The 14,690-nt window shown below is 46.1% G+C and overlaps 1 protein-coding gene across 1 annotated transcript in view; it reads right to left on the bottom strand.

Annotated features, from left to right (window-relative positions):
* The window catches only part of LOC126282212 (fibrillin-2-like), a 687,537-nt gene extending 673,632 nt beyond the window's left edge, over window positions 1-13,905 (bottom strand). The window contains exon 1 of the mRNA XM_049981761.1: window positions 13,750-13,905. Within this exon, the coding sequence (XP_049837718.1) occupies window positions 13,750-13,850 (101 nt within the window). The 5' untranslated portion in view covers window positions 13,851-13,905. The remainder of the gene's footprint in view (window positions 1-13,749) is intronic.
* Between the last annotated feature and the right edge of the window lie 785 nt (window positions 13,906-14,690).

Here is a 14,690-nt window from a genome sequence, read left to right as displayed (position 1 = left end):
TTTTGCTAAACAGAAAAATCTTCCTACCTTTTTTAATATTTCTATTTACGGCTGAAATCATCGATGCAGTAACCGCTTTATGCTCGCTGATTCCCTGTTCTGCATTAACTGATTCAAATAGTTCGGGTCTGTTTGTCACCAGAAGGTCTAATATGTTATCACCACGTGTCGGTTCTCTGTTTAACTGCTCAAGGTAATTTTCAGATAAAGCACTTAACAAAATTTCACTGGATTCTTTTTCCCTGCCGCCCGTTATGAACGTTTGAGTCTCCCAGTCTATATTCGGCAAATTAAAATCTCCACCCAAAACTATAACATGGTGGGGAGATCTACTCGAAATATTTTCCAAATTATTCTTCAGGTGCTCTGCCACAACAGCTGCTGAGCCCGGGGGCCTATAGAGACATCCAATTACCATGCCTGAGCCTGCTTTAACCGTGACCTTCACCCAAATCATTTCACAATTCGGATCTCCGTGAATTTCCTTCGATACTATTGCACTTCTTATCTCTATAAACACGCCTCCCCCTTCTCTGTCCAGCCTGTCTCTGCGGTATACATTCCAATCTGAGTTTAGGATTTCATTACTGTTTACGTCTGGTTTCAGCCAACTTTCTGTCCCTAGTATTATATGGGCGTTGTAACCGTTTATTAATGAGAGCAGTTCTGGGACCTTTCTATAGACGCTCCTGTAGTTTACTATTAGCACATTAATATTGTTATTCCCTGTTGGATTTTGCCTACTCCTACCTTGCCGCGTCTCAGGAGGCGTCTTGTCGGGCCTAGGGAAGGAATTCTCTAACCTAAAAAACCCCCATGTGCACTCCGCACGTACTCCGCTACCCTTGTAGCCGCTTCCGGCGTGTAGTGCTCCTGACCTATAGATATCAAAATACACATATTATTGCAGATTAAGTCGTGGGTCGACTGTAAAAAATTGTAAGTTTAAGGTTGCAACATCGTGCAAATTCCACTACACCGTTGTTCTCCTTTATTTTTCTGCCTTAGTCAGTTGAAAATAAAAAAAAGTTAGAAAGTTATTAGCTGACTATCAATTCCCTTACATCATCTGTATTAGATGTATATCTACTACGCAGTAGTAACACATGAAAATTTGTACCGGACCGGGACTCGAACCCAGATTTCCCGCTTATCGCTAGCGGTTGCATTAACAACTTGGGCTGTCTGTGGAAGGTTCCAAGACCGCGCCAAAACATCGTACGTCACTCTTTTTACATCTTTATATTGTAATCTGCTGCTGTGGATCATCAACAGTCTTTCTCTCAGATATGCATCCAAGAAAAAAAATTCGTTTAAAACAGCCAGAAATTTAGATTACTTGTAAAAACGGACTGGAAAGAAAGCCGTTGTACCAAATATTTCTGGTATGATAGTTGAAAGATATGAGAAAAGAATTGTTATGTCGCAGAGCTATATTACCAAGGACAGCGTTCTAACAGAAGAAGTGACAACACTTATTGTTGGGAGCGATCGACAAGTTTCCACTGAAAGGTCGTGCAGTCCAGAATAGGCATCCCAATCACCCAATCCCCGTCAGCATTGAGACAATCACTCCGCCTACGCACCAGGTTGAAGATACCCGTTTGGCGGAACACCGTGTCGCGCAGCTTCCTGCTGTGTGTCCTCGTTCGGCAGGAATCTTCGACCCTTCGAGGCCTTACCTACGACACCGAAGGCGTGATGATCACACGGGGAGAGAAGAGTAGACTTCTTGCGATATGGGGACGAGCGTTATCGTGAACTTACAGCGTACCTCGTCGCTATTCCACAGCGCTGCTTTTCGACACATATTCTGTCTCGTACATGTTCCTCATTCTCCGACGAATGTCTACCGGTGTTTGTTGTTTGTCATTCGGCAGCTAAGGAATGAATAAAAGCATGTTGATCACGCAGGGAGGCGTTTGCTAATATCGTCGCCATAATTCACGTTTCGGCAATTACCGCTCGCTCGTCGAAATGAAATGAATGCTGCACTAATCCCTTGCCTATATGTTGGTGCTTATATACCCACATCGGAGTCGCAATAGGTCGCATAAACGCTGCAGCAACGCCTTCAAACGGAAACTTTTCATCGCCCCGTATGCATTATGAGAAACTCACGTTCATCGCCTCACTTAATCCTGAGGTGGGAATTAACACCTACATCTACAGCTACACGGATACTCTGCAAGTCACATTCAAGTGTCCGGCAGAGGGTTTATCGAACCTCGTTCACAAGCTCTGTTACTAGTGCACAGTTTATTGTTGGCCGCGGAACGAATGCGACATAGAATATTCATCCCGTCCATATACCTCGTTCATTATTGGTTATTTCACTCGGCAAATGTGAGCGAGGCAGAGGAATGTCTGACACAGCCATATCGCGGCTGCTCAGCCGAATCATACCAAGGTACATTCATACAGTTCTGTTGAAATTAAGAAATTAAAACAGTGGCACCAAAATAGGATGAAACTGGTTTCCTTTAAATGATTCATTATAAAACGCAGATGAGATGGTGGGGTTGGTGCTAAGACGATAACGATTATGCAAGCAGTAGGTTTCTCTAGATCAACTTGCAATAAATGCTGCATGGATAGGAAAGGAGGACGGAAGGAGGGATGAGAGTTAACATAAAAAGGTCGCAGTGCCTGGGGACGCAGGGAGGGGCTCAAAATTGGGTGGCAGGTTGTATGTACAAATGGCAGCTGGAACAGGAAGGGGCAACAGTAGATTAGAAGGTTGGGAGATAGATTGGTCTAAGTAATGAATATGCAGAATGGACCTGTAATTTGTAGGATGTAAAATATCAGCATTCAACTCTGGTTCAGGGAGAGAGAGTCTGTTGGAGTTGCCTGGGATGGGATATAAAGGATGTGCAGGTGGAGGTGGAGACAGGGCGAGACGTATTGGTACAGGCGCGGCAGCAACCCAGAAATTGCTGGGATTGGAGAGACGAGTGGGTTATGATCTTCAACTTCGCGGAATGTAGCCTATCGGATCTGCGAAGTTGTTTGAGGAATATGCGGAAAGGGGGGAATTTTATCAATTGATGGAAACATGTAGGATACGAAGGCGTGGTAAAGTGTACGACGTTCTAGAATTTATAAGGAGTGGTAAAATTGTGTGGCTGTGGAATTTCAGGCTACGTTGAATAAAGTAAAGATTGGTCGGATAAGGATTTTGTACGCATTGAAGGTTGGAGAAGGATGTAATCCCCATGTACGGCCTGTTATTAGATTTGTGGTGGTGTAATGTGGGGACGCTATTGGCTACGAACTGCACTTATATTCTGAGACTCTTCGGACTAATAATAAAATGGTATGGCAATGACATGATAGACTCATGTTTGATGTTTCGCTAACATATCGCTCGTTTAAACTCCTCTACGTACATACTCTGAAAACCAATGTGAAGTTCATGAGAAAGGATACTTAGCGTTGTACCAAATTCTGAGTTTATTTCCGTTCCAGTCGTGTATGGATCGCGTGAAGAATGACTGCTTAAATACATCTGTATGTAGTGTAATTAGTCTAATTTGTTTTCGCGCCCATAGGGGAGCGGTAAGTAGGAAGCTGAAGTATGTTCCTTGACTAATCACGTAATAGAAGTTCTTGAAGCTTTGTGAGTAGCCTTTCGATGAATAATTAAGATATATCTTCGAGAGACATGTAATTCAGTTTTTACAGCACTTCATGCGACTCACAGACTTGAGCAATATTCTGGGAAGGGGCGTACAAGTGTTTTGTAATCTGTCTCTTTTGTAGACAGACTGCATCTACCAAATTACCTGTCAATGATCTGCAATTTTGAATCCATCCAGAAATTTCGTTTGGAAAGACATGTGACTGATTGTACTTCTGTTACTAAACTTTGGTGTGGTTCCAGTTCAATGCTTTTCGAAAATGAAGAAATACTTCATCAACTTGAAAGGGTTGCTCGTGGTCTTTACTCTTACTGTGGAACGACTTGATTAAGTTAATAAAATATTCTTCTTTTTTCCGTTATTTCGAATAATGTTTCGATCCCTTGACAGGAGTTTCCACCGTCGGCTTCAAGAGCTTGGAAACTGAGAAGATTTTACGCAGGCTTGCCACCGCGGAGACTGAGAAAGTGTTTGAAGAGACACAAGTAATGAGATACCGATATGCAGATTACAGATGACGGTATTATCGCGTGCACAAGGTATAAAAGTGCAGTGTGTCGGTGGAGCTGGAATTTGTACTTAGGTGATCCATATCAGAAGGTTACCGACACGACAGTGGCCGCACGACGGGAATTAACAGACTTCCAACGATAAATGGTGGTTGGAGCTACACGCATTAGTTCGGAAATCGTTTGGAAAATCAGTATTCCGATATCCACAGTGTTACGAATGTGCCGAGAATACCAAATTTCAAGCACTACCTCGCATCACGGACATCACAGTGGCCGGCAGCCTTCACTTAACTATCGACAGCAGTGGCGTTCGCATATAATCGTCAATGCTAACATAAAAACAACACTGCTTGAAGCGGTTCTAGGCGCTACAGTCTGGAACCGCGCGACCGCTACAGTCGCAGGTTCGAATCCTGCCTCGGGCATGGATGTGTGTGCTGTCCTTAGGTTAGTTAGGTTTAAGTAGTTCTAAGTTGTAGGGGACTGATGACCTCAGAATTTAAGTCCCATAGTGCTTGTTGTGGTTGGCAGGAGAGCCAACACCCTTTGGAGGCCGAAATGCACGCGTTTTAGCTCACGCAGGCTGGCGTGAGGTCTGGAACATGACAAGGGAATTAGAATTGAGAAAAACGGACGTAGCTGGTGGAATACTTAACTTTAATCCATTAATGACGAACGTCGGTCTTGACATTATATGATTCACAGTATCAATAGTAACTGATAAGGCGCCTTGCTAGGTCGTAGCAAATAACGTAGCTGAAGGCCACGCTAACTATCGTCTCGGCAAATGAGAGCGTAGAAGTCAGTGAACCATCGCTAGCAAAGTCGGCTGTACAACTGGGGCGAGTGCTAGGAAGTCTCTCTAGACCTGCCGTGTGGCGGCGCTCGGTATGCAGTCACTGATAGTGGCGACATGCGGGTCCGACGTATACTACCGGACCGCGGCCGATTTAAAGGCTACCACCTAGCAAGTGTGGTGTCTGGCGGTGACACCACAATGCTCAGAGCCATTTTTGAACACTGCCTAAAATATCTCAGAAACCAACGTGGGACGCAAGACTATCTAATCCGTTAGGTCAGTGTGGTGAAATATGGCATTAATGGCCTATGGCAGGCACAACATCGCCTGCAGCGCCTATCCTGGACTTGTGTGACCGTATCGGCTGGACCTCGAACGAGTGGACTGGACAGATAAGTCCCGATTTAGGTTGATAAGAGGTTACGGTAGGGTTCGGGTGGGGTGCAGACCGTACGAAACGCTGTATCCGAGTTGTTAAGAAGGCACTTTGCAAGCTGATGGTGGTTCCATAATGGTGTGGGCTGTGTTTACATCGAATTGACTGCATCCTGTGATCGAACTGAACAGTCCATTGACTGGAAATGGTTTGTTAGGTTACTCGGAGATCATTAACACCCGTTCGTGGACTTCACGTTCCTAAACAACGATGGGATTGTTACGGATGACAATGCGTCATATCACCTAGCCACAATTGATCGCGATTGGTTCGAAGAACATTTTAGACAGTTCGAGCTAATGTTTCGGCCACCCAGGTCACCCGATGCGATTTCGCATGATTGTCACCTATGGCGGGAGAGATATACTAATGTAGAGTGACACCACCGCACCTCTCTACCTGCCTCTCGTCTCCTTGTGGCGACGGCGAGGCAGGCGCGCGCGGTGCGAGGGGCCCGGGCCGTCGCCGCGGGCGGCACGTGCGCCGGCGCCCACGCGGCCCCGCCACCCGCCTCTTTGTCCAGGGCGCCGCAGTCTGGCGGATCCGGGGAACCTCTCCCCGGCCGCTCAGCTTTACCGCGTTCGCCTTTTTATAGCGTCGTCAATAGAAAAATGTGCTGTCTCCAGTTCTGACTGAAGCCACCTGTATTCATTCTATTCGTTAAACGTCGATACATAATTAACCTGGAACATTGTTTTGCGATCCGTCAATGCTTCGAACAAAGAGGGTCGTTGTGTTCCTGGAACAAAAACGAGCTGGGCTTTGTACGCAGATATTACTACCGACAAGTTCCTGCGGTAAATCGTAATCCGACTACTGTTCTGGGCCGAGCTTATGTCGACTGACTGGCAGGTTTTTAGTGTGGTCTAAAACATGCCGAAAATGGCCCATTTACTTGAGATGAGGACTTCGAGGGTACTGTCGGTTGATCGCAACCTACTACTGCGGAAGTCTTACGGTTGAGGAGTTAGGCTACTCAGTAGCGGGATAACAGTTTCAGTTGTCGAGGCGCATATTTTTGAAACCTATGAAAGTGTTTTTGCAGAAGCACGGTTCCCTGTTGTTACTCCACAGCAGTAGAGCTACACACAGTCTTATAGAACATAGACTTGACTAAGTATTCGTAGTGTTCCTCAAATATATGCCTTCTCTTGAAATAAAGTTAGTTTGTTGCGATGGTCTTTTCATACACTTGTCTTTCTTAGTCTAAGATGCTTAAAAATTCCACAACTATTCCTTTAAATACAGGTTCAACTGCCTAATTGCAAAAAATTTTCCTATCGTTCGCACGGGGTGGCATCTTTCCTTCGCAAAGTGTGACAACTGTGGAGACAAGTGTATCTGTTAAGTGTATGTGAATCCGATGTTGAAGGTTCTTAAATGTAACGTGTGTCCGTAGTGTAGTATCATGGCCGTGTTGGATGATGATGATGATGATGATGACGATGATGATGATGATGACGACGTGAGAAGGGATGGATTGAAACCCGGTTCCTGCATATAAACTATTCCTCTTGAAAAGCACCAAGGGGTCGCCGAACTCGACGCCTCCATCCCACGGACTATCAACAGTGTCGCGTGCCCTCACTTCGTGCGACACTGTCGAGTTGTTTGAATTTCGTGCAGGACATTAGCGCAGAGACTGGTAAGCAGAAACTTAACGCCACCACCTTTCTTCCCCTTGCCTGCCAAATACTGGCTATGAGAATTTAATCCACCACCAGGATTCGAACCGGCTTACCTACGGGTCGAACGCTGCGACATAAGCGTACGTTAGCGACATCGACCGTGGAGGCGCGTGTTCACCTAAACTCACCATAATGCTTACCACCAACATTCTTAGTGTTTAATGTCCCATTTTGCTTATGAACACATATAACTGTTTTATTATTATTATTATTATTATCATCTAGTGTCTAGTTATAAATCACCATCTAGTCTCATGAGGATTCCCAGTTTTCAAAAGTTCTTCGGTTTTACCGTCTAATACCGATCTGTGCATAGAGTTACTAGACCAATCTTTTAAAATGCACTGTGATCGAAAATTTTTTTGTTATGATGACGTTTTCGCTTTTTATTGTTACTTTCTCTGTAGAAATATTATTATCCTTTCGCCTACTTGCTCCACTAGACGACTGTAATATTCCGATTTACTAGAGTGTTGTCCTCCTGGTTTGTACGCTACTACGTAATATGTTAGAAGTACGTTCCACATTTGACAAAAATCACGACGTGAAGGTAAAGAAAAATGTTGGGTTTAATAATGTAAGAAATCAGTTTCTGCACTTCAGTTAATACACACATCAAAAAAAGTTTTGCATCACCCCGGCTCTTAGAACTCATGAAGACAGAAGTCATTGTATCACAGACACAGTCTCTTTGACTGTTCAGAGATGTCACTAAACCCGCCCAAAGATGTAAACAACCATGCATGAGCAGCGCCTATTAGACGGTCTGACAGCCGATCAGTTCCAGTCATTCCACCAGGAAGGAGGCACACGTCTCGTGTTCTCTGTAGTTCAAACATGCCTAGACGGTCAATACTGCGGTTCGATCGCGTCCGCAATTGTTACTTTGTGCCAGGAACGGCTCTCAACAAGGGAACTGCCCAGGCGTCTCGAAGTGAACCAAAGCCCTGTTGTTCGGACATGGAGGAGGTACAGAGAGACAGGGAGTGTCGATGACATGCGTCGCTCAGGCCGCCCAAGGGCTACTACTGCTGTGGATGACCGTTCCCGTCGCATTATGGCTCGGAGGAATAATGACAGCTACTCCACCATGTTGAATAATGCTTTTCGTGCAGCCACAACACGTCGTGTTATGATTCAGATGGTGCGTAATACGCTGCATGACGGGCAACTTCAGTCCTGATGTCCACAGTGAGGTCCATCTTTGTAACCACGACACCATGCAGCGCGGTACAGATGGGTCCAACGACATGCCGAATGGACCGCTCAGGATTGGCATTACGTTCTCTTCATGTCGCATATGCCTTCAACCAGACAATCGTCGGAAACGTGTTTGGAGGCAACCCGGTCAGGCTGAATGCTTTAGACACACTGTCCAGTGAGTGCAGCAACGTGGAGGTTCCCTGCTGCTTTGGGGTGGCATTATGTGGGGCCGACGTGTGCCGCTGGTGGTCTTGGAAGACGCCGTGACCGCTGTACGATAAGTGAATGCCATCCTCCATCTGGTAGCGCAACGTATCGGCAGCTCATTGGCGATGCATTCGTCTTCATGGACGACAATTCGTACCCCCATCGTGCACATCTTGTGAAAGACTTCCTTCAGGATAACGACATCACTCAGCTAGAGTGGCCAGCATGTTCTCTAGAAATGAACCCTATCAAACATGCCTGGGATAGATTGAAAATGGCTGTTTATGGCCGACGTGATCCACCAAACACTCTGACGGAGTAGGACAATCTGGACCAACAGTGCCTTGATGATGAATCAATGCAAGAGGTCGTGCTACTGGGTATTAGAGGTACCGGTGTGTATAGCAATCTGACCCACCACCTCAGAAGATCTCGCTGTGTGGTGGTACAACGTGCAATGTGTGTTTTCCATGAGCAATAAAAAGGGCGGAAATAATGTTTATATTGATCTACACTCCTGGAAATGGAAAAAAGAACACATTGACACCGGTGTGTCAGACCCACCATACTTGCTCCGGACACTGCGAGAGGGCTGTACAAGCAATGATCACACGCACGGCACAGCGGACACACCAGGAACCGCGGTGTTGGCCGTCGAATGGCGCTAGCTGCGCAGCATTTGTGCACCGCCGCCGTCAGTGTCAGCCAGTTTGCCGTGGCATACGGAGCTCCATCGCAGTCTTTAACACTGGTAGCATGCCGCGACAGCGTGGACGTGAACCGTATGTGCAGCTGACGGACTTTGAGCGAGGGCGTATAGTGGGCATGCGGGAGGCCGGGTGGACGTACCGCCGAATTGCTCAACACGTGGGGCGTGAGATCTCCACAGTACATCGATGTTGTCGCCAGTGGTCGGCGGAAGGTGCACGTGCCCGTCGACCTGGGACCGGACCGCAGCGACGCACGGATGCACGCCAAGACCGTAGGATCCTACGCTGTGCCGTAGGGGACCGCACCGCCACTTCCCAGCAAATTAGGGACACTGTTGTTCCTGGGGTATCGGCGAGGACCATTCGCAACCGTCTCCATGAAGCTGGGCTACGGTCCCGCACACCGTTAGGCCGTCTTCCGCTCACGCCCCAACGTCGTGCAGCCCGCCTCCAGTGGTGTCGCGACAGGCGTGAATGGAGGGACGAATGGAGACGTGTCGTCTTGAGGCGATGAGATTCGCTGCTGCCTTGGTGCCAATGAGGGTCGTATGCGTGTTTGGCGCCGTGCAGGTGAGCGCCACAATCATGACTGCATACGACCGAGGCACACAGGGCCAACACCCGGCATTATTGTGTGGTGAGCGATCTCCTACACTGGCTGTACACCTCTGGTGATCGTCGAGGGGACACTGAATAGTGCACGGTACATCCAAACCGTCATCGAACTCATCGTTCTACCATTCCTAGACCGGCAAGGGAACTTGCTGTTCCAACAGGACAATGCACGTCTGCATGTATCCCGTGCCACCCAACGTGCTCCAGAAGGTGTAAGTCAACTACCCTGGCCAGCAAGATCTCCAGATCTGTCCCCCATTGAGCATGTTTGGGACTGGATGAAGCGTCGTCTCACGCGGTCTGCACGTCCAGCACGAACGCTGGTCCAACTGAGGCGCCAGGTGGAAATGGCATGGCAAGCCGTTCCACAGGACTACATCCAGCATCTCTACGATCGTCTCCATGGGAGAATAGCAGCCTGCATTGCTGCGAAAGGTGGATATACACTGTACTAGTGCCGACATTGTGCATGCTCTGTTGCCTGTGTTTATGTGCCTGTGGTTTTGTCAGTGTGATCATGTGATGTATCTGACCCCAGGAATGTGTCAATAAAGTTTCCCCTTCCTGGGACAATGAATTCACGGTGTTCTTATTTCAATTTCCAGAAGTGTATATTGAACTCTCGGAACCGAGGCGATGCAAAACTTTTTTTTGATGTCTATATATTCGCAGCAGTCTCACAGTAATCAGCAGATTTTATAGTGTTGGATCATTTCCATTAATTGCATTCTACCTCGTCTCAGCATCAGCGAAACAGAATTTAAAAGATAAAAACGAAACATCCCTCATTTCAATCTTGCGATTGGAATGTGACCAAATGAGTGGGTTATCAGGTGTGTTCTTCCACACAATACGATGATCTTTGAAAGATTATCTTTTCTGTTCTCAGGATTTATTAATTTAGTAGTACATAGGAGACATGGCATTACTTCCGTTGCGAAGTAGACCGACAAGTTTTAGGCGAGACTGGTAACGCCTCGAGGCATCCATCCAAAACGACCATCGCTGCCGAGTGTTTATCAGCATTCACCTCATAAGCTAACAGGGATTCTCCAAGTACTCGTTTATCTAAATTTCCCTTTCTATGTAAACTATCGAATTACAAGTGTGTAAATAATGGGAGGGATTCTCGAAATTATTTATATAAGGATGGGTATTTCTCACCGTATTCATTTAATTTTTCCTCCTAATTAATAAAAACCGTAAATCATTCGGTTCTCTCTGTAACATCTAGATAATTTTTTTTTGTAGCAGAGTTTTGTGTTCCTACTTTATTTCGTTATCCAATAAAACTTGTACCGAGCCCAAGCAAAGATGCTTAATCATTTCTTCTTTGTTGTTGAAACAAGAGGCGCCGTCCGGAGTGGCCGGTTCTAGGCGCTACAGTCTGGAACAGCGCAACCGCTACGATCGCAGGTTCGAATCCTGCCTCGTGCGTGGATGTGTCTGATGTCCTTAGGGTAGTTAGGTTTAATTAGTTCTAAGTTCTAGGTGACTGATGACCTCAGAAGTTAAGTGGCATAGTGCTCAGAGCCATTTGAACCATTTGAAACAAGAGGCGACGAAAGAGAAACACAACAGAAGAGCGAACTTCACGATTTTATTAACTTAATGCGAAAGATGCGACTAGGACAGACACTGAGAAGTGCTGCTTAGTGCTGCGGGGCAGTGACACACTCGAGGGACTCTTCAAGTACACACCTCACATTCTGTCCATCCTCACCTGTAAGCAGAGGCGGGGAAACAGTCCAGTCCACTCAGTCTTAAACTTCCGAGTATAGAGGAGAAACGAAGGTGCTTTAACGATCTACTAATTGTAAAGAAAAGTTAAAAAAAAGAACGCAGATATGTTATCGATGTTACGAATAATCATTATAGGAAACTTCGTGGTCTCTTGACATTAGCGAGCTCCTTTAGTCGCCAGGGCAAAGGCCAGCATACGATTATTCCTACTGATTTTGCACCACTACTTCTAAATGCTAATTCCCCTCAGACAGGTCAACATATTCCTTAAACTGTTTTCCTAAACAGCAGCTCATTATATCATATTTTTCATGCTGTTACAAGAATGGTGTATTTGTTTGGTCGATATCAATATTTTTTCTGTGAAGTAATACATTGGCGATTGTGTTTCAAGTACAAGGTGCGTGTGAAGTTTGTTCACAGCTACTTGTCTACTGTTGATCGTATGCTATGAAAGACGTGACAAGTGTACATTTTAATTTTTTGTCATCCTATCAGTGCATCATAAAGCTTCACGAGAGGAAATGATCTTGTGACAGTGTCCTGTTCCTACAAATCAAATCTAGCTTTACAGCAGCTCTTTTGCCGAGGTAGTCTCCTCCATATGTTAATTCTATTCTGCTTTTGTACTCTAAAATCGGTAAAGTAAACAATCAGTAAAAGTTAATGCGAGGGGAACTTAATGAGGCTGAACGTAACGTGCCTTAGCCTACGACTGAAAGCAAGTTGCAACATAATTTTGCATTACGATGTGCAGAATCTTCAGCATATGAAGACCAACAACTTAGTTAAGCTTGTTACGCGTAAGGCCAAACATTTTTTTCTGAACGCAGTCATCGGCATCAGTGATTCTATTAAGAATCAGAATCTACAGGTTTCTCTCGGTGGTGATTCAACTGCAATTGATAAGTCTGCTAAATTACATCAAGTATTTCTCACGAATTTTAGACGACAATCTCAGGTAAAAGCACCCTGCAATTCTCTACAAATTTGTGTGCCGTTGGCTTTGTTATGGGTATACCGGAAACAGCAACAGAGTGCGGACTGAAATCGTTCATTAAATAAAAATTAATCCTTGATTCCGTAAAAAGTAATCCCTATATAAACGAAAAATCAGGACTAAAAGCCAAAAACGCTGTAGCTTTTATCCTAATGGACTCCTATCACAATCGCCATATCTCGTAGAACAATGGGTAGAGCCCTCAAGTTAGAAAATTGGACGGGAACTACAACGTGCTACCACAGGATGTAAGTGATCGCTGAGTATCCCAGAAGCAGCGACAAGTATTTTGTTTGACATTTGTTCTTTTCTGTGAATGAGAAAATGTACGGATGCGTATAAAACTCTACAATGTGATTTCGTAGGTCGGAGAGAATACCATCACTTTCGACTTCTAATATAGTTTCTTCTCATGTGGGAAACAAGACACGTATCTCTTATGGTTTAATAAGAAGAGATACAGGGCTACATCATCCATCTTGTTACTTCTACAAAAATGTGAAAATAAATTAGAAGCATCCTTGTGGAGCGCCGAAAGCGCGCAGTGTTGATGTCTGCCTCGGAAGAAATTACTGCTGCCTCCAGATTTTGTACAGACACATCTTCAGAATGCGCTGTTCCATACTTAGAAATGCTCGAAACTAAGGGTTTAAAATAATTACCTGATTAATGTGACCATAAAGGAGTACCATTTTACAAGAACATAAGTGCAACACATATGCTCTTTAATTCTTAATTAAACTAAACATTAGTTAGTAAAGTGCTAAATCTTTGATTTGTAATAGGTAATATTGTTATTGAATCTTTGGGACTTCACGCGTTTTGAAGTTATTTCAAGTTTGATGTTAACCAGTAGACTACTTCTTTCTATTTGAAGTCTGCTTCCCGGCGGAGGTTCAAGTCCTCCCTCGGGCATGAGTGTGTGTGTTTGTCCTTAGGATAATTTAGGTTAAGTAGGGTGTAAGCTTAGGGACTGATACCGTTAGCAGTTAAGTCCCATAAGATTTCACACACATTTGAATATTTGAAGTCCGCTTAGATGGATGGCAATAACAAGAAAGAAGGAAACTCCTGAGTCTTTTCTCTATTTACTGAAACGAGACCTCTTCGTTATCGGTAAGCTCCTCTTTACCGTCGTAGAAGATTATATGGCGACTGCAGTGTGCTGGAACAGCTAGAAGACGTTACTCACCCGGTGCCGGGCTGCAGCGCGTTGTGGCCGCTGGCGGCTTCCGCGGGCTCTGCGGCGGCGCCGGCGGCTGCGAGGCACGCGAGGCCCACGACGAGCAGCATGGTGCAGGAGCTGGAGCTGGAGCGGCGCTTGCGCTGGCGCTGCTGGGCTGCCGCCGACTGCGCGCCGCCGCCAGCGGCCGCCGCGCCGCAACGCGCCGCGCCGCGCCGCGCTCCCCACCGCGGCGTGCGCGGCCACTCAGGGCCGGCGGCGCCCCTCCAGCCGGCCGCGGCCGTGCGTTACCGGCAGAGGCGCGCCCCGTAATTGCCGCATTCCTAAAGTCAGAGGCGCTGGCGAGCTCGCCGGGGTCGCGAGGTCGTCCGGCGCCGGGGCCCAACTCCGCACCCGTGCTGTGACCTGCTGCTCTATGTTAACGACGCGCTACAAAACGAGTGCGACCGGCGAATTCCGTAGCGATGAGGACGAGCTTCTACTTTACTTTCATGCGCACGAGCCTTAAATAGACTCGGGGTCTCTAAAAGTACATTGGTACATTTCTCCTTTCGACGGTGGAGATTCGTGTCCAAAAAGGAGGCTACCCCCGAAGAGCAAGAAATTTGATCTCCTTTAGGAGCCTCAGACCTAATGAGAAACCGTCGTTTTACTTTCGTTCTGCCAATCACTTCCTGTTTGTGCTGTAGCGTGTGTAATACGTCGCCGGAAATAGTAACGATGATTTGCTTATGGTGCCTATACAATTTACAAGGCAGCGTACATGATGAAATGTGAACGTAATTTCGTAATACGTAGCCAGCGAATTTTAGTAAACAGCGGTGTCACCTATCGGTACCCGTGCGACAGAATGCGCTACCTAATGTGTTCCAAAACACCGCGCATAAAAACTGGATTCTTCCGAGGTTAATACGTCGGGACCTGTTGCTGATAGGAAGGTAGCGTCAAGT

The sequence above is a fragment of the Schistocerca gregaria genome, chromosome 7 (genome assembly GCF_023897955.1).
Source record: "Schistocerca gregaria isolate iqSchGreg1 chromosome 7, iqSchGreg1.2, whole genome shotgun sequence".
NCBI classification, from domain to species: Eukaryota; Metazoa; Arthropoda; class Insecta; order Orthoptera; family Acrididae; genus Schistocerca; species Schistocerca gregaria.
This window is presented reverse-complemented; position numbering and strand designations above follow the sequence as displayed.